We start from the raw sequence: 25688 nt of genomic DNA, 5'->3' as shown, positions 1-25688 counted from the left end.
CCTCGTCTCCCCTCCCAGGCAGCACGTCGTCGATGGCCCACCACATCCTGACAGTGGGTGACCCGGACTTCACACCACTGCGCCGCCCCCGGCGCCACAGCCCCCTCTCATCGCGCCCGCCCCCCTGCTGGGCCCCCTCCCCCCCACGCCCCGCCAGGACTCGGCCGCTTGGCCCTACCTCTCTCAGGGCAGGAGCCGCTCCCCCAGGGAGCAGCCCGCAGCACCCCCCTACCTCAGCCAGGCCCGGCCCACCTACCTCCCCCCCGGCACTGCCCCCAGAACTGGCCTTCGACGAGCTCAACGTCTCGGACCTGGAGTTCGACGACAGCCTGCTGGATGAGACCTTCCATGAGGGGGGCGAGGGGCGGGGGCCCTGCTCCTCACCTGGCCTGCCCCTGGCTGGCCCCAGCGACGAAGACGAGGAGGAGGAAGGGGCCGCGGGCACTGGGCGCTACTTCCACTTCCCCCGCAGAGTGGTGACACGGGAGCTGGACCTGGCGCCGTTCCCGCTGGACCTGCCGCTTCCCCACATCGACCAGCTGGATGGGGTGGATGATGGGGAGGGTGAGGGGCGGGGTGCCAATGGCAAGCGGGTGGAGCCAGGGGTGGAGCAGGTGTTGGCTGGCCCTGCCCCCCCACCTGAGGACCTGCCCTCAGAGATTGTGGACTTTGTGCTGAAGAACCTGGGCGAGGGCAAGGCCCCGGAGCCCAGCGTGAATGGCAGCGAGGCAGGCCCCGCACCTGAGCCGGCCCGTGCCTTGGGCTGGGCGCCAGGCAGCCCGGGCGTCCGGGTGCTGGGCCCCGAGGCGCCCGCTCCCCCCAAGCCTGGCTCCAAGGTCATTCTAGTCAACAAGCTGGGACAGGTGTTCGTCAAGATGCAGGGTGGGGAGGAGGCGCCTGTGGGGGGTGGCCTGGAGGGGCCGGGCGCCCCTGCCAAGCCAGGCCCGGCTCTGCCCCCGCAACACCCAGCCAGCCTGGGCACAGTGATCTTCCGTGCCGCGGCCCCGCTCGGCGTGGCCAGGAGCCCAGTGCCCACATGGACCATCCGAGCGCCAGTTCTCAGCATGGTGCCCATGGTGAATGTGCTGCAGCCGTCAGGTGCTGGGGGGCAGCTCACCCTGAGCCCCTCGGCCCTGGTCACGCCCTCACTGGGACTGTCTCAGCCCTGTCTGCTGCAGCGCCTGGCCCTCAACTCAGGTCTGCTCCACCTGCCTGTCTCCCCGCCCCAGCCGCACCCTCACCAGTTCCCCAGCAGTGCCAAGAGGGTTTCTGCTGTTGCTGGTGCCCCCCCCAAGAGGCCCAAGCTGGAGGAAGATGAGGAGCCGCTGCCCCCTGCGTCGCCAGCTGGTGCCCCCGACAGCCAGAGCAGGAACGGCTTCGCCAGCCCCCCGCAGGTCCCCGGGTAGGTGACCCCACCCCTTGAGCTGTGGGGAGCAGTGCATGCCTCCCTGTAAGGGCATCAGCTCTGTGTCATGGGGTGCCTCAGCCCTGCGCCCCAAAGCTCTGCTGTTGCCCCTCAATCTCAACCCACAACCCCCTTCTGTCCCATCCCTGGGCTCCCCACAATCTGCCCTGCTCTGCCAGGGCCCCACCGCCACCACTGCCTGCCTCCTAACCCCCCTGCTGTGCTGGCATTGCAGGCCCGGCCGGGTGCGGATGAAGACTCCCTCGGTGAAGAGCGTCCTGGAGCTGGTGGCGCGGAAGGAGCAGGCGGAGCTGAGCGATGGGGGCAGCACAGGGTGAGTGTGAGCCTTGCCGGCCCCCCACCCTGTCCCACCTTCCTGGCCAGTGGGCCAGCTGTGCTGAGCTCCCTCTGCCTGCCCACTGCAGGTCACCCTCGGATCCCTCTCTGGCCCCGGAGTGCAGCCCCCGCATGCCGGATCCCAGCCTGGAGCCTCTGCCGGAGCCCACGTGGCATCGCTACACAGGTATCGCCCGGGTGGGCAGCATGTGCCTGTGCCACGAGGAGCAAGGCAGAGGGAGGTGGTGCTATGGGGAGGTTGGGGCATCATGCCATGCTCTGAGGGGGTTTGGGGGATGCTTGGCTGGGGGGCAGAGTGGGGCCTGGGATTGGAGCAGGGTGCCCGTCCCTCATTGTGCGAGGTGTCGTGGAGACGTGAGCCAGGGCCAGCCATCATCTGCCCTGCCCCATCCTCACTCTCTGCCCCCAGGGGAGCTGTCGAGCTCTGATGAGGACACCCTGTACTGCGAGGATAAGGAGAACGAGGCGCCACCCAAGAGCCAGCCGCACCTACGTTTTGAGATCAGCAGTGAGGATGGGCTCAGCATACAGGCGGACAGTATCGATGGTATGGGGGTGGATGGCCACATGGGACCTTTCCCCTCCAGGGGACGCTGGCTCTGAGCAGTCCTTAAGGGAGAGGACTGGCTGGCTTGGGGGAGGGAGGGGCAGGGCATGGGGCTGGGGGAGTGCCAGGCAGCCCAGGGGCTCATGCTCTCTCCTGCTCTCCCTCCAGGTGCCTGGAAGGCTGTGATTGAGAGAGTGCAGGAGGCACGAGCCAACGCCCGCCTCAGGCACCTGTCATTTGCTGGTGAGTGTCGGGAGCCTTGGCCTGGGGTCTTGTGGGCTAGAGCAGGGGGCCTGGGAGCCAGGACTCTTGGGTTCTCTCCCTGGTTCTGGGAGTGCAGTGGGGTATAGTGGTTAGAGCGGGCAGAGCTGGGAGCCAGGACTCCTGGGTTCTCTCCCTGGTTCTGGGCAGGAGAGGGGCTTGTGGGTTAGAGCAGGGGTGGGGGGAAAGGGCCCGGGGGCCAGGACTCCTGGGGGAGGGGCTGGGGCTCATTGCCATGCTGGTTTCTGATGCGTGGGGGGGTCTCCCCAGGCATGAACGGGGTGCGCCTGCTGGGCATGCACCACGACGCCGTCACCTTCCTGGTAGAGCAGCTGCACGGAGCCAAGTCCTGCCACAAGTACAAGTTCCGCTACCACCAGCACGAGGAGGAGGAGGAACCGCTGCCCCTGAATCCCAGTGGCTGCGCCCGGGCCGAGGTCTACGTCAGGTGGGGCAGAGATGTGTAGCTGAGTGGGGCAAGTCCAGTCACGGGGGCGGGGGAGACACCTCAGACTGGAGATCCAGCCTGGTGTGAGGATGCTGTTGGGAGTGGGGCTGGAGACCTGGCCGGTAGGAGGGTGAGGTGTCTGTCAGGAACGGGATGGGGGTTGGTGGGGGGTGCAGGGTTGATCCCGGCAGGGATGTGGGTGGGAATAGGGGAGGGATCAATGGTTCTTTAATCCTGCTCTCCTGCCTAGGAAATGCACCTTTGACATGTTCAACTTCCTGGCGTCGCAGCACCGCACACTGCCCGAGGGCGGCACCTATGATGAGGAGGAGGATGAGGTGCAGCTGAAATCCACCAGGTAATGGTGCAGGGAGCCAGGATGCCTGGGTTCCCTCCTGGGCTGGGAGCCAGGACTCCTGGGTTCTGAACCCAGGCAGGTTCAGTTCTGATCCGCTCTCTCTCCTGCTCTCCCAGACGAGCCACCAGCCTGGAGCTGCCCATGGCCATGCGCTTCCGGCACCTCAAGAGAACCTCCAAGGAGGCTGTGGGTGTGTACAGGTAATGGTCCCTCCCCCTCCAGCACCGCCAGCCAATCCCAAGCCCTGGCATATGGCCCTGCTCTTACACGGCCATGGACAGGGGGGCACAAATAGGCATCTGGCTGCAGCTGGTGCCCCCACTCCCCCTGCTGTTTGCCCTGGGGACAGTCGCTGCTTGGCTTGTGCTACCTGCCCCCCCACCCCATGTGCTGCTGTGATCCCAGGCCTGGCCCCGGCGCTGACCCTGTGTGCCCCCAGGTCGGCCATCCACGGGCGCGGGCTGTTCTGCAAACGCACCATCGATGCAGGCGAGATGGTCATTGAGTACTCGGGCATCGTCATCCGCTCAGTGCTGACCGACAAGCGCGAGAAGTACTACGATGGCAAGGTGCGGGGGGGCTGGGCTGGGGGAGCTGTGCTGCTAAAGGCTCCAGCTGGGCATGGGGGATGGTGGTGCTGGGGGGGGGCAGGAGGGGGACTGCTGGGGGGCTGGTCCATAGGGGCTGAGGGCAAGAGGGGAGTTGCTCTGTGGGGGTGGAGACTGGGGCTGTGGGGGTTGCAGGGAGTGGGTTGCCAGCTTGTGGGGGTTGCCAGGGGCAGGTTGTTGGCAGGGGAGGGCAGGAGCAGCTGGGGGGGTGGGTTACTGGGGGTGGGTCACAGGCTTGTGGGAGGAGCAGCTGGTGAGTTGGGTTGCTGGGGGCAGGAGAGGGGTGGCTGGTGGGTAGGAGCGGCCTGGAGGTTGCTGGGGCTGGGTTGCCGGCTCGGGGGATCAGGAGGGGTTGCTGCAGGGGGGGCAGGAGAGGGGTGGCCGGGGGGTGGGTAGGAGCGGCCTGGGGGTTGCCGGCTCAGGGGATCAGGAGGGGTTGCTGCAGGGGGCCAGGAGAGGGGTGGCGGGTGGCAGCGGCCTGGGGGTTGCTGGGGCTGGGTTGCTGGCTCGGGGGATCAGGAGGGGTTGTTGCAGGGGGCAGGAGAGGGGTGGCTGGTGGCCAGGGGGTGGGGAGGAGTGGCCAGGGACGGCTGCTGGGGGCAGGAGAGGGTGGCGTGGGGGGTTGCTGGCTCGGAGGCCCAGCAGCGGCCATGGGGTGTCCTGTGACCCATCCCCACCCCACCCCCCAGGGCATCGGCTGCTACATGTTCCGCATTGACGACTTCGACGTGGTGGACGCCACGATGCACGGCAATGCCGCCCGCTTCATCAACCACTCGTGCGAGCCCAACTGCTACTCGCGCGTCATTCACGTGGAGGGGCAGAAGCACATCGTGATCTTCGCCCTGCGGCGCATCTTCCGCGGCGAGGAGCTCACCTACGACTACAAATTCCCTATCGAGGACGCTGGCTCCAAGCTGCCCTGCAACTGCGGGGCCAAGCGCTGCCGCCGGTTCCTCAACTAGCGCCCGCTGCTCTACCTAGGGTGCCCACCTTTGGGAGCTGGGATCAGCCCCCTCCAGAGCCCCCTGATTTCCTGCTACCTCCCCCCAGTCCTCCCCTCTTCCAGGCCCCCAGCAGCCCAGTGCTGGGCTTTTGGGGAGCAAGGGAGCCCAGCTGCTCAACTCCCCCAGACACTGGCCTGGGGAGGAAGGGCCCCTAGCGTTGGTGCTGGGGGCAGGGCCTGGTGCCCTAGATTCCTCTGCTGTGATCTCCTCCTTCGCCCCTCCCCCAACCCCTGGTTCCAGGGCAGCTTGTGGCTCCTGCCCCCAAGTGCCCCCCTTTTCTGGGCAGGGAGGAGCAAGACTTGACTTGGGGCAGGCCCCTTGGGGAACAGGGTCTTGCCCCTTTTTCAGAGCCCCCCATGTGGGCTAGTGGGGTTTGCCCCAGAGCAGGGGAGCACAATGACCCCCCTGCTGATCTGCACTAGCAGAGGCATGAGGTGTGTGTTTGTGTGTGTGTATGTTGAGGGGGTGAGTTTGCCCAGCCCCCATCTCCTGAGTCTGGACTCCCAGCTCTGGCCTGGGGACTGCTTTCCTTTTTGTACGGGGAGGGTGTGAGTGGGGGGTGGGGGGCCAGGGCAGGCCCCCCAACCCTGTAGATATTTGTACAGATGTTTCTAAACCTGTTTATTTTCTATGCACTTTTTTATTTAAAGCGGTGAGTCGGCCCTGTGCCCCCCGGCCCCGCCCTGTTGGTATAATTTTAAATAAATGGCCATTTTCACATGCTGCGCTCTTCCTCGGGTCAGTGGCAGGGGAAGGGGGGAAATGGGCTCTGTGGAGATGCCCAGGCCCCCAGAGGTTGAGAGGGGGTCTGGGCACACTGCCCCCTGCCAGGAAAGGCCTGCCCCAGCTCCCGCCCCTGCTCTGCAGAAGTGCCTCCTCTTTTTTCCATTGGTGCAGGCCTGGGGCAGCCACAGCTCCCTGCTGCTTCCCCAGCCACTACCACCTGGCTCTGGCCACTCACCATCTGTTACCCCAGGAGGAGGCTGCTGGCCGAGGGGGGTGCTCTGCGCCTGTAGGATCTATTCCCATTCCTCCCTAGTCTCACGCCTCCAGGCAGAGTTCCACGGGGCAGCGTCCGCTGACTCCTTAGGGCTTGTCTACATCACAAAGTTGCAGCGCTGGTGAGGGGGTTACAGCGCTGCAACTTAGGAGGTGTACACATCTGCAGGGCATCACCAGCGCTACACCTCCCTGTTTGCAGCGCTGGCCGTACTCCCGTTTTGTCTCGGGTGTAGAGGATCCAGCGCTGGTGATCCAGTGCTGGTGATCAAGTGTAGACACTTACCAGCGTTTTTCTTGACCTCCGTGGAATAAGCAGGTATCCCAGCATACCTGAGGAAGCCTCTCTGGTAATCAAGCAGGTTTCCTTCCCCGCCGTTTGCTCCGGTGTTCTCCGAATCCCCCCCTCCCCCAAGCAGGTCTCCTTCCCCGCGGTTTGCAGGGGGGTTCGGGGAATGCGAGAGCAAACCGCGGGGAAGCAGGTCTCCTTCCCCGGTTTGCTCTCGCGTTCCCCAAACCCCCGTGCAAGCAGGTCTCCTTTCCCGCGGTTTGCTCTCGCGTTCCCCGAACCCCCGAGCAAGCAGGTCTCCTTCCCTGCGGTTTGCAGGGGGGTTCGGGGAACGCGAGAGCAAACCGCGGGGAAGGAGATCTGCTTCCCCGTGGTTTGCTCTTGCGTTCCCCGAACGCCCCTTGAAGCCGCCCAACAGCGCTGCAGTGTGGCCACATCTAACACCACTTGCAGCGCTGGTTGCTGTAAGTGTGGCCACTCTGCAGCGCTGGCCCTATACAGCTGTACTAATACAGCTGTAACAACCAGCGCTGCAAAATTGTAGATGTAGACATACCCTTAGACACCTTCAGGGCCTGTGCCTGCTGCTCGGGACAGGTTCATTGCAGAGACTGGCCCCATGTGGCATTATGTGCAGCTGTTCCCTACTCCAGAGGTGGCTGCATCTCAGTACTGGGCAAGCTGTCCTCCTAGGTTGCTGCAGTGTGGCAGTTACCAGATGCTCCTGTCCTGCATCCGTCAGTCACTGTCTCCTGGGCTGAGGGTGGTGTCAAGGTCTCCAATGTGGCTTAGGTGCCTCCTGCTGCCCTTTGATGTGACTGTCTGCACCATGGGCTCTGAGACTAGGTGGGAGAAGGCAGCCCCTCTGCCTGATTGACCCTCAACTCTCCTCCAGTGGGGGGGGGGGCCAGGCCTGCTCTTAACAGCTGCCCCCAGCCACCTGGCAACCCAGGTGTCCTGGTCTTCACTCTAACTACACTCCTTGATGGTTCTTGGTGGATTACTACCCCCCCCCCTGCACCCGGGGGAGGCTGGCACCTGAGAACCCAGCTGCCTTGTGATTCTTGTGGAGGAGGATAGATGGGATAGTGAGGTGGCACAGCTAGAGAGTGGAGGGCAGTGTGAACACGGTCCTGGCTCATTTCCTTCCTGTGGTTGGCAAGGATGTTGCATGTCTGTCCAGGCATGCACCTCACACCCCCACCTGCACTCCCTCCAGCACCTGTAGGGCATCCTTGCGCCCCATGGCAGTCAGCAGCCCAGCCAGCTGCCCCAGCGTGGCATCAGGCTGGCGGGCAGCCACTGTCTCCAGGGTGGCGCGCAGGGGGCTGCGCGTGCTGCGCAGGGAATAGGCATAGTCAATCCAGGTGGCTGAGAGGCCGTAGCGGGCAGCCAGGTGCCGGGTGCCTGCCCCAGCCTTGCCCTCAGGGTCCAGCAGCATGATCAGCTCCTCCAGCACATCTGGGTCATCCAGCAGGTGCTGCAGTGGTGCCCCCCACAGGCCTGTGGGGCACAGAGCGGGGGTGATTAGGACAGGGTGTGTGTAGGCATGGCTGGTGAGGGAAGGGAGCCACACCTACCTGCATGGCCAATGGTGGGTGCTATGATGCCAGATGTCTCCTCTGCACTCTGGGGGTGAAGCAGCAGATGGGGCTTAGCCATGGAGCTGGAGGCTGAGGGGGCAGGAGGAGGAGGTGAGGGTTGGGGTCCTGGACCCCCAGCCCAAGGGGTGCACTGAGCAGCTACCCAAACCCTGTCTGCTGCTCACGGAGCAAAGCTTCACTACCCCCACCTGTGGCTAGGCCCCACCTGCTGCCCAAGGAGCTCCACCCCCAGGGCCTAGGCTCCACCCCCCAGGGGCTAGGCCCCACCTGCTGCCCAAGGAGCTCCACCCCCCAGGGCCTAGGCTCCACCCCCAGGGCCTAGGCTCCACCCCCCAGGGCCTAGGCCCCACCTGCTGTCCAAGGAGCTCCACCCCCCAGCGCCTAGGCTCCACCCCCCAGGAGCTAGGCCCCACCTGCTGCCCAAGGAGCTCCACCCTCCAGGGGCTAGGCCCCACCTGCTGTCCAAGGAGCTCCACCCCCCAGGGGCTAGGCTCCACCCCCCAGGGGCTAGGTTCCACCTGCTGCCCAAGGAGCATTGCCCTTGACATTGGGGCTTCTAGTGCTTAGAGCAGCCCTTCCCTGGGGGCAGGCCCCTCCCACTCTTCCAAGGCCCTCCTCCCAGAACAGAGCAGACCCTGCCCCTATCCAAGGGGGGCAGGGTTCTCCCAGCCTCTGCCTCAGGAGTTCAATGAAGGTGGGAGCGGGGGGAGGATGGGGGAGAAGCCTGATGGACAGTGGGTGCGACCTGCTCTCTGGGAGGGCTCTCACCTGGGGGAGAAGTTTGGTGGAGCTGGGGGTCTATTTAAGGTGACCAGACAGCAAGTGCAAAAAACCGGGATGGGGGTGGGGGGTAATAGGAGCCTATATAAGAAAAAGACCCAAAAATTAGGAGTGTCCCTATAAAATCAGGGCATGGGGTCAGCCTAGGTCTGTTCCAGCACTGGCAGAAGGGGGGCAGTGGGGCAGGGCAGCTGTGGGGCTGGCTGGCTACTCACCCTGGTGGGGGCACCAGCCACGCTTTGTCCAGACAAGGAGGGCGAAGGACCCACTCAGCAGCACCAGCAGCAGCAGCAGCAGCGTCAGAAGAGCGACGTGCCCCCCATAGCCTGCAATGAGGGCGGCGGTGGGTCAGGGGCCAGCGCCCGGCTACTCTGGCCGTGGCCAGCAGGGGGCACTGTGGGGCGAGCTCCCCGTGCCTCCAGCGCGGGTCTGGCCCAGCAGGGGGCGCTGGCAGGCCCCACGTACCTGCCGTGTGGCTGCAGGATCCGGGCGCTCCAGGGGTCCCAGAGGGGGGGGCCGAAGCAGAGCCCCCCGGCCCCTCTGCAGACGGAAGCGACGTGGGGGAGGCCCCAGGCCAGCACGGCGGGGGGGAGGCAGAAGACTCGGCGCCGGGAGCCTGAAAGGCAGAGCCAGGCAGAGGGAATGAGCCCGCCTGCCACCCCCCGCCCAAGTCCGAATAGAACCCAGGAGTCCTGGCTCCCCCCTCCCCCCTCTGACGCTGGCTCCGCACCCCCAGCACCTACCTCCGCTGGGCTGTTGCAGTCGATGTCAGCCCGGACCGCAGGGTGACACCGCTCGGTGGGGAAGCAGCACTGGGGCCGGCACCTCCCATCCGGCCCCCGCCGCTGCCTGCGGAGCCGAGAGCAGCCTTGTCAAACAGGGCAAAGAGCAACGTCCCCCCCGTGTAGAGAACCCAGGTGTCCTGGTGCCCAGCCCCCCCGCGCTCTAACCACTAGACCCCACTCCCCTCCCAGGCCCAGGGATTGAACCCAGCTCCCTGACTCCCAGCCCCTGCTCTAGCCAAGGTGGGTCCATGCCGTACCCCGGGGGGCAGCACCGGGCATCCTGCAGGCGGGTGCAGGGGCTGAGCTCGGTGCCGGGCGGGCACTGGGAGCAGGGCTGGCACAGCAGGAATCGCCCATCGTTGAAGGATTTGGATGGACACTCCTGGGTGGGAGTTGCGAAGCGGCCGCCTGTGTCCCTCACGCCGCAGTTCACGGTGAATTCCAGTCCTGGGGAGACCGCAGAGTGAGTCAGAGCCCCTAGCCCCATGGCATAGTGCCCCATACCCTGTGCCCCACTGCACACACCCCAGGATCCCCAGCTGACCACCTGCCCCACAGCAGTGCCCCCTACAGAGCCCCCTGCCCTACTCTCTGCAGCAAGACAACCCCCGCGCACCCTGGGGCCCCCTGCTGACCACCTGCCCCACACCGCAGTGCTCCCTACCAGGCCCCCCATCCCACAGCATGGCACCCCCTGGTGAGCCCCCCGCCCTGCAACACGGTACCCCCTGCTGAGCCCTCTCTGCCCCCCCCCCCCCACTCACCGTGCAGTGGGACTCTGTGTGCGTAGCCGTTCTCACAGGGGACGCAGGCCTGGGCCTGCTGGTGCCAGTACTGCAGGGAGCTGCACTTCTTGGACAGGGAGCTCCGGGCCCTCGTGCAGGCGCCGGGGGGCAGCAGGGCGCTGGGCAGGAGGCAGAGCAGCAGGGGCAGCAGCATGGCAAGGACCATGTGTGTGTGTTGGGGGGAGGGCTTGGAAGTGCTGGGACCTGGGAGAGGGGAGAACATGGGGAGGGGGGATGTGGGGTTCACCTACAACCCCCCCACATCTTCCAGCTCACCCCAACCCCCCCACGCTCCAGGGGCAGTAACCCCCCACATCCCAGCTACTCCCTCCCCCAGCCACAGTCCCGGCCCTACTGATACCCCCACCAGCTGACCCTGAGCCCAACCACATCCAGGTCCTTAAATCCTCATTCTGCACCCCACCCCCTGCCAGCTGCCTGTAAACCCCCAGCTCCCGTCAACCCTCCTCACCTGTACTCCTTCCCCACAGCCCCCTGGCTGCTTCAGCCCCCACCCCACTAATCATACCCCTCCCCCTAGCTCACCCCTTTGGCCTGTACCCCTTCCCCACGCACCCTCCATAACCCCACCAACCTGTGTGCCCCTCTGATACCCCACCCTACCAGCCCCAGCTGTCCCCCAGGCTCTCACCCCTGCCCAGCGTGTGTATCCTCTTTCCTGCTGGCCCTCCACGGTCGTCTGGGCTGGCAAGTTACACGTGTGTTTGCTTCGCTGCTCACCTCTGTAAGGTGTGTGAACTCCGTGGTGCTGCCCCCCCCCCCCCAGCCAGCCCCCCATTTCCCGTCTCCACCCTGCACACTTCCTGCCATCCTGAAAAACAGCAGTCAGCTGAGGCAGATATAACCAGTCAACTCAGCACTACCAACTGCATGGGGATTACCCAGACATGGGTGCCGGGGAATGGCTGTTTGTAACACCGGACGGGACAGCGCACCTGGTGCTGCGATGTAGCCACAACTGGAGTGGGGCAGCCTGGGAACAGACACACATAACACCACATGGTTACAGCTTGCCCGGGCCTAAGATGACCAGACAGCAAGTGTGAAAAATCGTGATGGGGGTAATAGGAGCTTATATAAGAAAAAGCCCCCAAAATCGGGACTGTCCCTATAAAATCAGAACATCTGGTCACCCTACCTGGCACTGAGATGCAGCCAGGTCTGAGTCAGGGTAACTTGAGAACAGCTGCACATAACACCGCATGGGGATGGCTCACCGGGTGCTGAGAACTGGCCAGCTCTGAGACTCCTGCAGCTGATGAATCTAGACAAAATACAGGGGCTGAGAGTGCAGGAAAAGACAGTGACACTAAATGCCGCTGCATTCAGGATGTGTGGGCAGGACTGAGAACCGGTGAGCTGGTTCTTGGTAAAATGAAGTTCATGGAGTGGAAAGCTTTCGCTCCTGGGGGTGGTACTGTGCAGCTGTTCCCTGCCCTCAGAGGTGGCTGCGTCTCAGTGTCGGGCAAGCTGTCCCTGTGTGGCATTGTGTGTGGCTGTTCCCTGGCTGCCCCACTCCAGCGGTGGCTGCATCTCAGCATTGGGCTCACCATGCCCCTGTGTCCCTTACAGTTCCTGTCGGGGGAGAAAAGCTTTTTACCTTCAGAATTTGGGATGCAGTTTATGGGGCAGGTGCAGAGGGAACATTTTTTGTCTTTTGTCTTCCAAATCGTACCACTGCTTGGGAGCTGAAAAAGCCAGAAGCTTCTTTCTCCTCTTTGTGTGAATCCCAAGCAGTCAGGAGAAGCTGAGAGCTACAAGGTCTGCAAAGCCACAAGGCCAGCATTCAGCAGGGGTTTAAGAATTGAAAGGTGCAGCTAGTCGCCTCGTGGGAATTTCAGATTCCCAAGTATGTGATGTTGGCTGTGCCAGATGCCCGTCCGTGCCTGGGCTGCAGGCGTGAGCTAAGACCTAACAGACTCGCTGAAGCCCAGACCAGGTCACCTGTATGCTAGTTTCGCTCAGAATAGGTATTAGTCTAATGAGAATGGATTTAGTGTTTAGACTCTATGACATGCTTGTAAATTGCTGCCTGCGTTCAGCTCACTTGCAATGTCGGTATTCCCGGCGATAAGGAGAGGTGTGAGTTTTGCTTTAAAACGTGGAAAACTTTTTGCAATACGAAAATTGTCCCACTGGAGACCTGCTCTGTGCAGGGAAGCTCGGCTGGAGGCTTAGAGTCTGAAGGAAATCAAACAAAGTCACAGGAACAATTTCCATCTGGGCTGGTTGACCTCGAACAGGGCCAAAGGCTGTAGCCAGAGAGCCCGGGGGTGGGGGGGGGGGGGTGCGATCCGCCCCAAAGGACAGATCACTGCAGCCTCAGTCACTCTTTAGCTCAGATGCTAACTCAGCAGTGTGTGTCGCTTGTTAGGAGAATGTAAAGTAAATAGGGTAGAGACCAATCAATCATCATCTTGCTTCTGGCTTTGCTTTTAAACAGGCTAAATAAGCAAGTGAATGTAAGTGAAAGCACAAGGCTGCACCCCCCCTCGCCTCCCCCCCCCACGGCTGGTAGCCTTGAAGATGAGGGGCTAATGGAGCAAGGGGTTGCAATTGTTACCAGGTAGCTGGAAAGGAGACGTGGAATCTGCAGAGGAGTGACCATGACCTGCTCCTTAACCCTCCCATCAGGTACAAAAGAGGCGGCTCATCGACCCCCGACTCAGGACCCCCCAGAATGGAACCTGACCATGGATTGGAACGGGTGAGTGGGCCCAGGGGAAGAGCACAACAAGTATAATTAAGTTTGCCAAGAAGAGTGGGGGAAGAGGGACTCGGTGGTGTTTGGAGCTAGGGGTTAGGAGAAGAAGAGGCAGACTCTCTCTGCGTAGAGACCTGTAGTGGGGTGAGGGGAAGCGGAAAACTCTTGGCGTGTAGAAATAGCACAACTGGTGCGAAGGGCCTGGCTTCTGAACATGTTTGCTTGTTTAGCCCCAATAAACCCATCGAAGTGCCTGCAGGCTGCACTCTGGACTATTACTTTCCAGCGAGCTGCGTCTGGGAACTAAGAGGGAGAAGGGAGCTGGACCCCTGCCAACATACCCCTGCTTGCTTTAACTTGTAAATAACTCATATTCCTAATTAATAGCTGGCTGATCCTGTAACAAACTACAGGCATTGTCTTCAGGGGGAAAAATCTAGGCCAGTTATTTTCAACCTTTTTTCCATCTCCAGACCCCTAAACAAGTTTGAATGGCGGCACGGCCCCGCCTTGGACAGTATGCGGCCCACGTGGGGTCCACGGCCACAGGCTGAAAACCATTGCTCTAGGCTCCCATGGATCTGGGCTGCACGGTCTCTTGGGACTGGATGCGACCTGAACGTGTCAGTGATCACTAAGTCCAGCTTGTTTGGGGGGCGAGATGGACTGGAGAGCCCAAGGGGACTGTCTGGGACTCGATGGTGAGATGGGTGCCGTGGTCCAGGCATTAACTGTTCCTGGCTCAGGGAAATCTAATTACAGCCCCACCTCCAGTCTGGGTGTATCTGCTCTGTCTGTGGGAGCCCTCCGCACAGCATGACAGTTAAAACACCCACCCTGGTGTGTAACAGACCAGCTTTGTGACAAGTTTGGAGCTCCACTGCTGGGACACACTAGCTGAGAGTGAAGGTTTATAATTACCCACCTCGTTAGACCCCCAAACCCGGCTCATTGTCCCCCAAACAGGCCCCACAGTCACTAGGTGCAGTTCACACTTACTGCAGCAGGTCCCTTTAAAGGCCAAAGGTTTTGATTCACGTCTGACTGCAGCCTATTGAAAGACGTTTTCTTGAAGAAAGAAGAAACCCTTGGAAAATATCGTGTTTGCGCCTCGCTGCTGGAACTGCCCTTGCTACTCCTGGGGGGATTCAGCACCAAAAAATTAAAAATTCTGCACAATATTTTAAAATTCTGCATATAAAATTCTGCATAACACAATATAATCACACCCATTTTGATTATTTTTGGTCATTTATTTCAAAATACCTGTCAGCAAATACGTGTGTAACCATACTTGCATCTTTTTTGTTGTCCGTAATGGTTTTTGAGAAATAGATTCCTTACTAGGCATATTAATATAGAACTCTGAGTAATAAACACAGACTCGTATTTCTCACCTCCCTCTGACACAGGGCAAAGGCTTGGGGGAGTCGGGGTGACAGAGGAGCTGAGGGAGAGGAAAGTAAATTGCTGCATGTGAACTTGGGAGGGGTTTTTTTGGTGGGTGGAGGGAGGGACTGTTAGGGAGCTTCCCCCAGACAGACCCTGGCTGACCCCTAGCCTCTCCCAGTCAGGCACATCTGCCCCTGTCCCCGTGTGTCCCTCCACCCCCACTCAGACACCCACTACCCCCATCCCAAGTGGCTCTGCACCCCGTCCCACTGTCCCTATGTGGCTTTGTACCCCCTCCCCCATCCCTGTGTCTCTGTCTCCCCACCCAAGCGCAGGGCCGGCTTTAGGTCGATTCGCCCGATTCCTGTGAATGGGGCCCCGCGCCTACAAGGGCCCCACAGCGTCTGGAAGAGGGGCCCTGCAAGGTAAGGAAGGACCCTCCAACCGATTGAGCTGCCATCAAATTGCTGCCGCTATCTTCGGCAGCAGCTCAATTGCTGCTGCTGGCTTCAGCGGCATTTTGGCGGCAGCTCTTTCGAATCGAGCCCCGCACGTCCTAAAGCCGGCGCTGCCCAGCCCCTCCCGTCCCCGTGTAGCTCTGCACCTTCCTCCTCCGGGGCCTGTGCCTCCACTCCCACTGAGCTCCTGCCCCACTCGCCCTTGTGAGCCTGCCTGACCCCCCCCCCAGCACCCCACGCTGTGTCTGCCCATAGCCCCTGGCTTCTGCCCTGAAGAAGGCAGGTGCTGATTCTTCCTTCGCTGGTCGGGAGCTGCAGCTTTGCCCTAGCGCCACAGTGCCTTCTGGTGGGCAAAAGTCAGAACTGCAGCAACAATTCAGCAGAAGCTTTTTTCTGCTCAAAAAATTAAAAATCTGCAGGACTCGTTAATTATGAGCACACGCAGTAGGGCAGAATTCCCCCAGGAGTAACTTGGCAGCATAACACGAGCCCAGCGTAAAAAGTGTGGACACAGAAACAAGGCAATGCAGCTGGCCGGTTTTCTAACATCGTTAAAAAGGTCAAAATTCAGATGCTGATTCACTGGTTGTGCAGCTCTACAGCTGGGTCAATAACCGGGTATGGAGATGGGCAGCGTCCTGCTTAGCCAAAGGAAGCGCCAGGTCCAGCGGGAAGGTCGGATGTACCTGCAAGACGACATATTTTACAAGAAAGAACCTCATTTCGGGAACGGAACTCAACAGGACAAATGCAAAGCAAGACTCAGTTCCCCTCCTGTGCTCCCTGCAACACAGAACCCCTGCCACCCTGCTGTGGTATGCCCCCCCCAGCACAGCACCCCCACCCTGCTGTGTAGTATGGCCCCTCCAGCACAGCACCCCCCGCCCTGCTATGTGGTATGCTCCGCTGCCCTAGCACAGCACCCCCACCGCCCTGCTGTGTGGTATGCCCTTCCCCCGCTCCCAGGACAGCCCCACTCGCCCTGCTGTGTAGTATGGCTCTACCACCCCACTCCCCCAGCACAGCGCCCCCCGCCCTGCAGTGTGGTATGGTTCCACCACCCCACTCCCCCAGCACAGCACCCCCGCCCTGCTGTGTGGTATGCCCTCTGCCCCAGCACAGCACCCCCGCCCTGCTGTGTGGTATGCCCCCCCACCCCAGCACAGCACCCCCGCCCTGCTGTGTGGTATGCCCCCCTACCCCAGCACAGCACCCCCGCCCTGCTGTGTGGTATGGTTCCACCACCCCACTCCCCCCAGCACAGCACCCCCGTCCTGCTATGTGGTATGCCCCTCCGCCCCAGCACAGCGCCCCCGCCCTGCTATGCAGTATGCCCCTCCGCCCCAGCACAGCACCCCTGCCCTGCAGTGTGGTATGGTTCCACCACCCCACTCCCCAGCACAGCGCCCCCGCCCTGCTGTGTGGTATGCGCTCCCCCCCCCCCGCCCCAGCACAGCCCTCCCGCCCTGCTATGTGGTATGCGCCCCCCCCCCCGCCCCAGCACAGCACCCCTGCCCTGCTGTGTGGTATGCCCCTCCGCCCCAGCACAGCACCCCCGCCCTGCTGTGTGGTATGCGCCCCCCACCCCAGCACAGCGCCCCCGCCCTGCTGTGTGGTATGCGCCCCCCGCCCCAGCACAGCGCCCCCGCCCTGCTGTGTGGTATGGTTCCACCACCCCACTCCGCCAGCACAGCGCCCCCGCCCTGCTATGTGGTATGCCCCCCCACCCCAGCACAGCACCCCCGCCCTGCTGTGTGGTATGCGCCCCCCCCCGCCCCAGCACAGCACCCCTGCCCTGCTGTGTGGTATGCCCCTCCGCCCCAGCACAGCACCCCCGCCCTGCTGTGTGGTATGCGCTCCCCCCCCCCCGCCCCAGCACAGCCCTCCCGCCCTGCTATGTGGTATGCGCCCCCCCCCCCCGCCCCAGCACAGCACCCCTGCCCTGCTGTGTGGTATGCCCCTCCGCCCCAGCACAGCACCCCCGCCCTGCTGTGTGGTATGCGCCCCCCCCCCCAGCACAGCGCCCCCGCCCTGCTGTGTGGTATGCGCCCCCCGCCCCAGCACAGCGCCCCCGCCCTGCTGTGTGGTATGGTTCCACCACCCCACTCCGCCAGCACAGCGCCCCCCGCCCTGCTATGTGGTATGCCCCCCCCCCCCAGCACAGCACCCCCGCCCTGCTGTGTGGTATGCCCCCCCACCCCAGCACAGCACCCCCGCCCTGCTGTGTGGTATGCGCCCCCCCCGCCCCAGCACAGCACCCCTGCCCTGCTGTGTGGTATGCCCCTCCGCCCCAGCACAGCACCCCCGCCCTGCTGTGTGGTATGCGCCCCCCCCGCCCCAGCACAGCACCCCTGCCCTGCTGTGTGGTATGCCCCTCCGCCCCAGCACAGCACCCCCGCCCTGCTGTGTGGTATGCACCCCCCCCGCCCCAGCACAGCACCCCTGCCCTGCTGTGTGGTATGCCCCTCCGCCCCAGCACAGCACCCCCGCCCTGCTGTGTGGTATGCCCCTCCGCCCCAGCACAGCACCCCCGCCCTGCTGTGTGGTATGCGCCCCCCCCGCCCCAGCACAGCCCCCCCGCCCTGCTATGTGGTATGGTTCCACCACCCCACTCCCCAGCACAGCGCCCCCGCCCTGCTATGTGGTATGCCCCCCCACCCCAGCACAGCACCCCCGCCCTGCTATGCGGTATGCCCCTCCGCCCCAGCACAGCACCCCCGCCCTGCTGTGTGGTATGGTTCCACCACCCCACTCCCCAGCACAGCGCCCCCGCCCTGCTGTGTGGTATGCCCCCCCGCCCCAGCACAGCACCCCCGCCCTGCTATGTGGTATGCGCCCCCCCCCCCGCCCCAGCACAGCACCCCCACCCTGCTGTGTGGTATGCCCTCTGCCCCAGCACAGCCCCCCCGCCCTGCTGTGTGGTATGCGCCCCCCCCGCCCCAGCACAGCCCCCCCGCCCTGCTGTGTGGTATGGCCCCCTGCCCCAGCACAGCGCCCCTGCCCTGCAGCATGGCCACCTCATCCGACTCCCCCAGCACAGCCCCCCCGCCCTGCTGTGTGGTATGCCCCCCCGCCCCAGCACAGCACCCCTGCCCTGTGTGGTATGCCTCCCCGCCCCAGCACAGCGCCCCCGCCCTGCTGTGTGGTATGGCCCCCTGCCCCAGCACAGCGCCCCTGCCCTGCAGCATGGCCACCTCATCCGACTCCCCCAGCACAGCGCCCCCGCCCTGCTGTGTGGTATGGCCCCCTGCCCCAGCACAGCGCCCCCACCCTGCTGTGTGGTATGACCCCCCCCCCCCGCAGCATGGCCCCTCACCCTGCTTCCCGCAGCACAGCACCCCCCACCCCACTCCCTGCAGCACAGCATGCCCCATTATGGCCCCCAGCCCACTGCCCAGCCCCTGACCAGCTCCCACAGCACAGTGCCCCCCACACCACTGCCCTGAAGCACGGCGCCCCTGACATTTCCCCACCCCATGGCACGCCCCCCCCCCACTCCCTGCAGCATGGCATCCCTGCTATGTCTCTAACCCCGCAGCACAGTGCCCCAACCCTGCTCCCTGCAGCACAGCACCCCCTACTGGTTCCCTGCCCCGCTCCCCATGGCATGGCACCTCCTGCTGCCAATCGATGTAATCTCTAGTTCATGCTGCACCCAGGGGGAATGAGACAGGTGGGGTGGATCATGTCTAGTTTATTCCAGCTCTCATCATTACATCCCACACGGGGGGAGGGACAAAGTTCAGACCGTCACTCCCTGAGCAGTCCTCCCCGGGCGCCTGGGTCCTACCAACTCAACAACCAGGGAGAAGCCCCACCCCCAGTACAATTATGGGCTACGCGGGGTTACACTAGCAGAATGTAAAGAGGGGCCTTAAGGATCCCCAAACCCTCCCACCGTGGGGACTCCAGCAGCTGCACTTCCGCTGGGTCTAGGGCAGGTCAGGTGACCTGGTGCCTGGGTGGGGCTAGGTGAGGCAAGGAGCCTGGGGAGGGGTCAGAAGCGTCCATAGCGATGGTCGGGCGAGCGCTGGCGTTTCTTGTCACGGGGCCGGTCGTGGGAACGCGATGGGGACGGGGCCCTGGGAGAGAGAACAGAGTCAGCATGGCCATGGCCGGACCCCGGGGGGGCTGCATCACCCCCCAACCCCTAGAGCTCCCCCGGCCCAGCCTCCCAGGGGGTGCTGCATCCTCCCCCAGCCCCACAGGGGGCGCTGCGTCACCCTCCCGGCCCCTAGAGCTCCGCCAGCCCCCCAGGGAGTGCTGCATCCTCCCACAGCCCCCAGGGGGCGCTGCATTATCCCCCCCCTCCAGGGGGCGCTGCATCACCCTCCAACCCCTAGAGCTCCCCCGGCCCAGCCTCCCAGGGGGTGCTGCATCCTCCCCCAGCCCCCAGGGAGCGCTGCATTATCCCCTGCCCCCCCCCGGGGGTGCTGCATCACCCCCCAACCCCTAGAGCTCCCCCAGCCCAGCCTCCCAGGGGGTGCTGCATCCTCCCCCAGCCCCACAGGGGGCGCTGTGTCACCCTCCCGGCCCCTAGAGCTCCGCCAGCTCCCCAGGGAGTGCTGCATCCTCCCCCAGCCCCCAGGGGGCGCTGCATTATCCCCCCCCTCCAGGGGGCGCTGCATCACCCTCCAGCCCCTAGAGCTCCCCCGGCCCAGCCCCCCAGGGAGTGCTGCATCCTCCCCCAGCCCCCAGGGAGCGCTGCATTATCCCCTGCCCCCCCCCGGGGGTGCTGCATCACCCTCCAGCCCCTAGAGCTCCCCCGGCCCAGCCTCCCAGGGGGTGCTGCATCCTCCCCCAGCCCCACAGGGGGCGCTGTGTCACCCTCCCGGCCCCTAGAGCTCCGCCAGCTCCCCAGGGAGTGCTGCATCCTCCCCCAGCCCCACAGGGGGCGCTGTGTCACCCTCCCGGCCCCTAGAGCTCCGCCAGCTCCCCAGGGAGTGCTGCATCCTCCCCCAGCCCCCAGGGGGCGCTGCATTATCCCCCCCCTCCAGGGGGCGCTGCATCACCCTCCAGCCCCTAGAGCTCCCCCGGCCCAGCCCCCCAGGGAGTGCTGCATCCTCCCCCAGCCCCCAGGGAGCGCTGCATTATCCCCTGCCCCCCCCGGGGGTGCTGCATCACCCCCCAACCCCTAGAGCTCCCCCAGCCCAGCCTCCCAGGGGGTGCTGCATCCTCCCCCAGCCCCACAGGGGGCGCTGTGTCACCCTCCCGGCCCCTAGAGCTCCGCCAGCTCCCCAGGGAGTGCTGCATCCTCCCCCAGCCCCCAGGGGGCGCTGCATTATCCCCCCCCCCAGGGGGCGCTGCATCACCCCCCAGCCCCTAGAGCTCCCCCAACCCCCCAGGGTTTGCTGTGTCATCCCCCTTTCCTCCTAAGCTCCCCTTGGGGGGCACTGCATCCAGCCCCTATACCTCCCCCTTGCATCATCATTCACCCAGCACCCCTGACCCCTGCTACTCATTCTGCCCCAGCACCTCCCGACCTCATTTGTACAGCCCAGGGACTTCCCTACCCTGCCGCCACAGGACCCCCACACCCCCTCCTCCCCCAGGAAAGCAGCTGCCCCCACCCTCCAGTCATCTCCCCGGGGCCCAGGCCCACCGCTCCCACTCACCGCCGGCGCCGGCTCCGCCCATACAGCTGCCGGCGCAGCTCCCGGGATATGGGCCGCAGGTGCATGAAGTTGCAGAACCCTCCGCGCGTGCACTCCCTGGGGGGCAAAGCAAGGGGGTGACAGTCGGCGATGGGGGCACTCGTGGCAGCTGGTGCTGGCCAGGGGGCACTGACCATGAAAGGTTAATGGGCCCAGGGTACCAGGCAGGTACCTGCCGGGGGAGAGGAATCCCCAAGGCTCTACGTTCCCTCTAAGCTGCGTGGCCACACAGCTGCCTAGTGAGCGCTGCGCAGGCACTCAGGGCTGAGGTGGGGAGAGATGCCTCTCCCCAAAGCCCAGTCCTGCCACGGCACCCCTCTCCCGGCCCAGTCCTGAGCCTACCCGCCCTTCCCCCAGCCCCGACCCAGTCCAGCCCTGAACCTGCCGCGGCCCAGGGACAGGTGCCTTCCCTGGCCCTGACCCAGCCCAGAACCTGCTGCAGCTACGGGACAGGCACCGCTCCTCAAGCCCAGTCCTGAACCTGCCCGCCCCTCCCCTGGCCCTGAGCCAGCCCAGCCCCGAACCTGCCACAGCCAGGGGACAGGCGCCATCCCCGGCCCAGCCCAGCCCCAAACCTGCCAAGGCTGAGGGACAGGTGCCCCGGCCCTGCCCGGCCAGGACCTGCTGTGGCTGGGGGAGAGGTGCCTCTTCTCCCCAGCCCAGGTGCTGCTGAGGGGAGACAGAGATGGGGTGAGGGGGGAGTCCTCTCTGCTCACTTTTACCCCAGTGCACCCCAAAGCCCTCATCTCCAGCTCCACCCCAAAGCCCACACCTCCAGCTGGATCCCTCACCCCCCTGCATCCCAACCCTCTCAACTCCCACACTCCAAATGCTTTGGGGGAGGGATAGCTCAGTGGTTTGAGCATTGGCCTGCTAAACCCAGCGTTGTGAGTTCAATCCTTAAGGGGGTAAAAATCTGACTGGGAATTGGTCCTGCTTTGAGCAGGGGATTGGACTAGATACCTCCTGAGGTCCCTTCCAACCCTGATATTCTATGATTTCTATGACCCTAACCCTGAGCCCCTCCCACACTCCGAATGCCTCGACTCCAGCCCTCAGCCCCCTCCCGCACTCCGAATAACTCGACTCCAGCCCTCAGCCCCCTCTTGCACTCCGAATGCCCCAGCCCGCACCATGAATTTTGTTAGGTGCACCAACTTGGAGATGATGTGTCACAAAATTCATTCCGCACATGGGTGGGAAAAATTCGAGGGAACACTGCAAAGGGTTAATGGGGTCCAGACGCCCAGTGGGTACCTGCTGGGGAGAGGAGGTCCCCGAGGGGTTAAGCAGACCAGGAAGCCTGGTGGGTACTGGCCTGGGGAGAGGGGTGGGTCCCTGAGGGGGTAAAGGGCTAGTGTGACCAGCAAGTACCTTCCTGGGGAGAGGTGATCCTGAGGGATTATGGGGTCAGGGCGTCCAGTGGGTACTGGCCAGAAAGGGGGATCCCTGAGGGGTTAATGAGGGCAGAGTCCCAGAGGTGCCATCCCTGTGCCCAGTCACTTACCCCATCTCGTACTGGCGGCAGCAGGACTCGCGGAAGTCGGTGACTGGGGACAGCTCGGCCCGCACGGCCTGGCCATTGAACCAGCGATTGTTCAGCTCCCCCACGGCCCGCTCGGCATCCTCCTCCCGCCGGAACTGGGGAGGAACGAGAGTCAAAAGGGCCTGCCTCTGGGGAGCGCTGGCCCCAATCTGGACCCAGGGCAGGTATTGGCTGCCTCGAGGGGGGGAGGGGAAAGGAATGGGGCACAGGGCCTTTCCCCTCTAGTGGGCACTGGCCCCAATCTGGTCCCAGGGAAGGTATTGGCTGGCTCGGGGTGGGGGGCGCTGGGGGTTACCTTGACATAGACGTTGCCGACCAGGTGGTCCCCAAGGTTGTCACAAACGTTCATCTCCTCGATCTCCCCATACTTCTCCTCCAACTCTGTGAAGACCTCCTGACGCAGGGACAGAATGAGCTTCATGGGACAAATACCCAGTAACACTGTACAGGGTCGGCTAGCCTGGCCCTCGGATGCAGCCACCTCTGGGGCAGGGCAGGTGGGGAACAGCCGCAGTGATATACCACATAAGGCTGGCTTGCCTGATGTGAGATGCAGTCACTATTTCTGGCTTCTATTCCCAGCTCTGGCAGGGGAGTGGAGTTTTGTGGTTGTGGAGTAGGGGAACCTGGGAGCCAGGACATCTGGGTTCTATCCTAGCTTGCTTTCAGTGACTTACCTCAAAGAAATTGTCATAATGCTCCTGCACTTCCACATCGCTGACATGACCTGGAGGAGAGAGAGACAGACTCACGGCTGCCGGACAATGGGCAAGCTGCATTCGGTGCCCCCTGTGCCTCCTGTTGCCAGGAGTGAGGGGCATCTCCAGAGGCCACAAGCTTCCTCACAAGTAAGGCAGTGCCCAGGAGCACGGACGGAGACCCGATCAGGGCGTTAAGGGACGAGAAGGGCTGGGAGGCTGTGCACTTCCCCAGACAGTGTCCCATGCAGCTGGGCCAGGAGGGGGTAGTGGGTACTCACAGTGCGAGCCGTCTGCCGACTGGGCCGTGTTCTGGGGGTTCCGATACAGATTCAGCAGCACGATGGTCTACAAACAGAGATGCAGACATAGTGAGGTGTCCGTGTTCCCTAGCTGCCCCCCGCCCAAAGGTGGCTGCGTCCCAGCGGCAGGTGAGCTGTCCCCATGTGGTGTTGTGTGTGTCTGTTCCCCGCCTGCCCCACCCCAGAGGTGGCTGCATCCTGATCCCCAAGATGCTGCGCCCCGGAGCCCCACTGCCAGGCTCACCTGGCTGAAGGTGGGTCTGTTGTGGAGGCGGGAACACCTGTCTCCGTGACGACAAGCCCCGATCTTAAAGTAAAAAGAGCAGTTAACCCTGGAAAAGGGCCAGAGATGTTTAGTGAGCAAGGGGCTGGTGGTGCCAGCAACCCCCAGAGTGCCTGGGACCCAGGAGTCCTGACTCCCAACCCCCAAGCCAGGAAGAGAACCCAGGAGTCCCGACACCCAACCCCCACCTCCCCGAGCCAGGGAGAGAACCCAGGAGTCCTGACTCCCAACTCCCACCCCCCTGAGCCAGGGAGAGAACCCAGGAGTCCTGACTCCCAACCCCTCGCCCCGCCCCCCCCGAGCCAGGGAGAGAACCCAGGAGTCCTGACTCCCAACCACCCGCCCCCCCCGAAGCCAGGGAGAGAACCCAGGAGTCCTGACTCCCAACCTCTCCCCCCCGAGCCAGGGAGAGAACCCAGGAGTCCTGACTCCCAACCTCTCCCCCCCGAGCCAGGGAGAGAACCCAGGAGTCCTGACTCCCAACCTCTCCCCCCCGAGCCAGGGAGAGAACCCAGGAGTCCTGACTCCCAACCACCCGCCCCCCCCGAGCCAGGGAGAGAACCCAGGAGTCCTGACTCCCAACCCCTCCCCCCTGAGCCAGGGAGAGAACCCAGGAGTCCTGACTCCCAACCCCCCCCCCCCCCAGCCAGGGAGAGAACCCAGGAGTCCTGACTCCCAACCACCCGCCCCCCCCCGAGCCAGGGAGAGAACCCAGGAGTCCTGACTCCCAACCACCCGCCCCCCCCGAAGCCAGGGAGAGAACCCAGGAGTCCTGACTCCCAACCTCTCCCCCCCGAGCCAGGGAGAGAACCCAGGAGTCCTGACTCCCAACCACCCGCCCCCCCCGAGCCAGGGAGAGAACCCAGGAGTCCTGACTCCCAACCACCCGCCCCCCCCGAGCCAGGGAGAGAACCCAGGAGTCCTGACTCCCAACCCCTCCCCCCTGAGCCAGGGAGAGAACCCAGGAGTCCTGACTCCCACCCCCCCCCCCCCCCAGCCAGGGAGAGAACCCAGGAGTCCTGACTCCCAACCACCCGCCCCCCCCCGAGCCAGGGAGAGAACCCAGGAGTCCTGACTCCCAACCACCCGCCCCCCCCGAAGCCAGGGAGAGAACCCAGGAGTCCTGACTCCCAACCATCCGCCCCCCCCGAGCCAGGGAGAGAACCCAGGAGTCCTGACTCCCAACCACCCGCCCCCCCCGAGCCAGGGAGAGAACCCAGGAGTCCTGACTCCCAACCCCTCCCCCCTGAGCCAGGGAGAGAACCCAGGAGTCCTGACTCCCAACCCCCCCCCCCAGCCAGGGAGAGAACCCAGGAGTCCTGACCCCCCCCCCCCCCCGAGACAGGGAGAGAACCCAGGAGTCCTGACTCCTCCCCCCCCCCCGCCAAGGGGAGAACCCAGGAGTCCTGACTCCCACGCCCCCCCCCCCGAGCCAGGGAGAGAACCCAGGAGTCCTGGTCATCTGACCTTTGCCCCCTCCCCCACTCACTTGTCTTTCTCGGTGCCGAAGATGGAGGCCAGGTACTCGGCCATCTTCCCTCTTCCCCCGCCCCGGGGCACGCTGGGAGTTGTAGTCCCCACCCCATAGACCCCCCTCGACAGACTACCGAACATGCGCGCCCGGACCGAGCATGCTCAGTAACACCAGCTGAAGCCGCTGCCCTCGCTCTGCCCTTTCTTGGAGGGGGGATGGGCAGGGTGTGGGAGTAGATATGGGGGAGGGATGGCTCAATGGTTTGAGTTTAGGTCTGTCTAACCCAGGGCTGTGAGTTCAATCCTTGAAGGGGCCACCGAGGGATCTGGGGCAAAGTCAGTTCTTGGTCCTGCTAGGGAAGGCAGGGGGCTGGACTCAATGACTATTCAGGGTCCCTTCCAGTTCTGTGAGATAGGTATATCTCCATCTATTATTATTAAACTGGATGGGGGTGTACCCGTTAGAGGCAGGGGCAGGAGAGGGGCCGGGGGTGGGGGGAACAGGATCCAGGGGTTCAGCCCAGGGAGGAGGCACTGCCAGAATGTAGCAGGGGGCAAAGCCCCAGCACAGGGGTGGGGGGCACCTGCTGGGTTTGCAAAAATAGAGTGCAAGCAAGTTTTTTTTAAATTTCCCTTCTCCCAGGCCAGCACGTCACAGCACCCGCTGCTCAGGGCTCCACTGTGCAGGGCACTCCCTCAACCATGGTGCCCTGGGCATGCCGGTCACCCACCCTTAAGGCATGTTTCTTTTGGTAACAAGTGTGGGGCGGGGGTTTCCAGTTCCAGTGCCCCAGCTGAGACACACCATCACAGTGTTTTAAGCAATCTGAAAATGTGTTCGTTGCAGCCCATGCATCTGGGTCCTCACATTGCTATGGGTAGTGCACCCTGGTACCGTGAGCATCCCCACCATAGGTGCCTACT

General features: G+C 63.7%; 3 protein-coding genes across 10 annotated transcripts in view; 1 reads left to right on the top strand and 2 right to left on the bottom strand.

The window, feature by feature from the left end:
* Positions 1-5711, top strand: part of KMT2B (lysine methyltransferase 2B) — a 41407-nt gene extending 35696 nt beyond the window's left edge. For all 3 annotated transcript variants that reach the window (XM_050930573.1, XM_050930574.1, XM_050930572.1), the window contains 10 exons: positions 19-1402; positions 1641-1739; positions 1831-1928; positions 2172-2309; positions 2478-2552; positions 2841-3018; positions 3269-3376; positions 3493-3576; positions 3816-3945; positions 4674-5711. In XM_050930573.1, the coding sequence (XP_050786530.1) occupies positions 19-1402; positions 1641-1739; positions 1831-1928; positions 2172-2309; positions 2478-2552; positions 2841-3018; positions 3269-3376; positions 3493-3576; positions 3816-3945; positions 4674-4949 (2570 nt within the window). In that variant the 3' untranslated portion in view covers positions 4950-5711. The remainder of the gene's footprint in view (positions 1-18; positions 1403-1640; positions 1740-1830; positions 1929-2171; positions 2310-2477; positions 2553-2840; positions 3019-3268; positions 3377-3492; positions 3577-3815; positions 3946-4673) is intronic.
* A 238-nt stretch (positions 5712-5949) lies between these two features.
* On the bottom strand, positions 5950-14096 carry IGFLR1 (IGF like family receptor 1). 2 transcript variants are annotated; one of them, XM_050930589.1, is made up of 11 exons: positions 13958-14096; positions 11393-11518; positions 11190-11274; positions 10213-10437; positions 9706-9895; positions 9407-9512; positions 9129-9279; positions 8879-8989; positions 7860-7952; positions 6844-7782; positions 5950-6083 (listed from the first exon to the last, which is right to left on the bottom strand). In XM_050930589.1, the coding sequence occupies exons 2-10, from the start codon at positions 11456-11458 to the stop codon at positions 7472-7474; spliced, it is 1338 nt and encodes a 445-aa protein (XP_050786546.1). In that variant the 5' UTR covers positions 11459-11518; positions 13958-14096; the 3' UTR covers positions 5950-6083; positions 6844-7471. The 2 variants fall into 2 exon arrangements, with proteins under 2 accessions (XP_050786546.1, XP_050786547.1); XM_050930590.1 differs by lacking the exons at positions 11190-11274; positions 13958-14096 and having other exon boundaries at positions 11393-12507.
* A 94-nt stretch (positions 14097-14190) lies between these two features.
* On the bottom strand, positions 14191-24842 carry U2AF1L4 (U2 small nuclear RNA auxiliary factor 1 like 4). Of its 5 annotated transcripts, none has more exons than XM_050930611.1 (9): positions 24781-24842; positions 23253-23340; positions 22988-23054; positions 22686-22735; positions 22304-22402; positions 21970-22103; positions 20424-20519; positions 18760-18890; positions 15397-15494 (listed from the first exon to the last, which is right to left on the bottom strand). In XM_050930611.1, the coding sequence occupies exons 1-8, from the start codon at positions 24822-24824 to the stop codon at positions 18806-18808; spliced, it is 663 nt and encodes a 220-aa protein (XP_050786568.1). In that variant the 5' UTR covers positions 24825-24842; the 3' UTR covers positions 15397-15494; positions 18760-18805. The 5 variants fall into 5 exon arrangements, 4 of the variants coding, with proteins under 4 accessions (XP_050786569.1, XP_050786568.1, XP_050786567.1 ...); XR_007770591.1 differs by having other exon boundaries at positions 15400-15494; positions 18707-18890; XM_050930612.1 differs by lacking the exon at positions 18760-18890 and having other exon boundaries at positions 14191-15494.
* Positions 24843-25688: the final 846 nt, after the last annotated feature.

The sequence above is a fragment of the Gopherus flavomarginatus genome, chromosome 20, assembly GCF_025201925.1.
Source record: "Gopherus flavomarginatus isolate rGopFla2 chromosome 20, rGopFla2.mat.asm, whole genome shotgun sequence".
In the NCBI taxonomy this organism is placed as follows: domain Eukaryota; kingdom Metazoa; phylum Chordata; order Testudines; family Testudinidae; genus Gopherus; species Gopherus flavomarginatus.
Note: the sequence above shows the minus strand (reverse complement) of the source record. Positions and strands in the feature narration are given on the sequence as shown.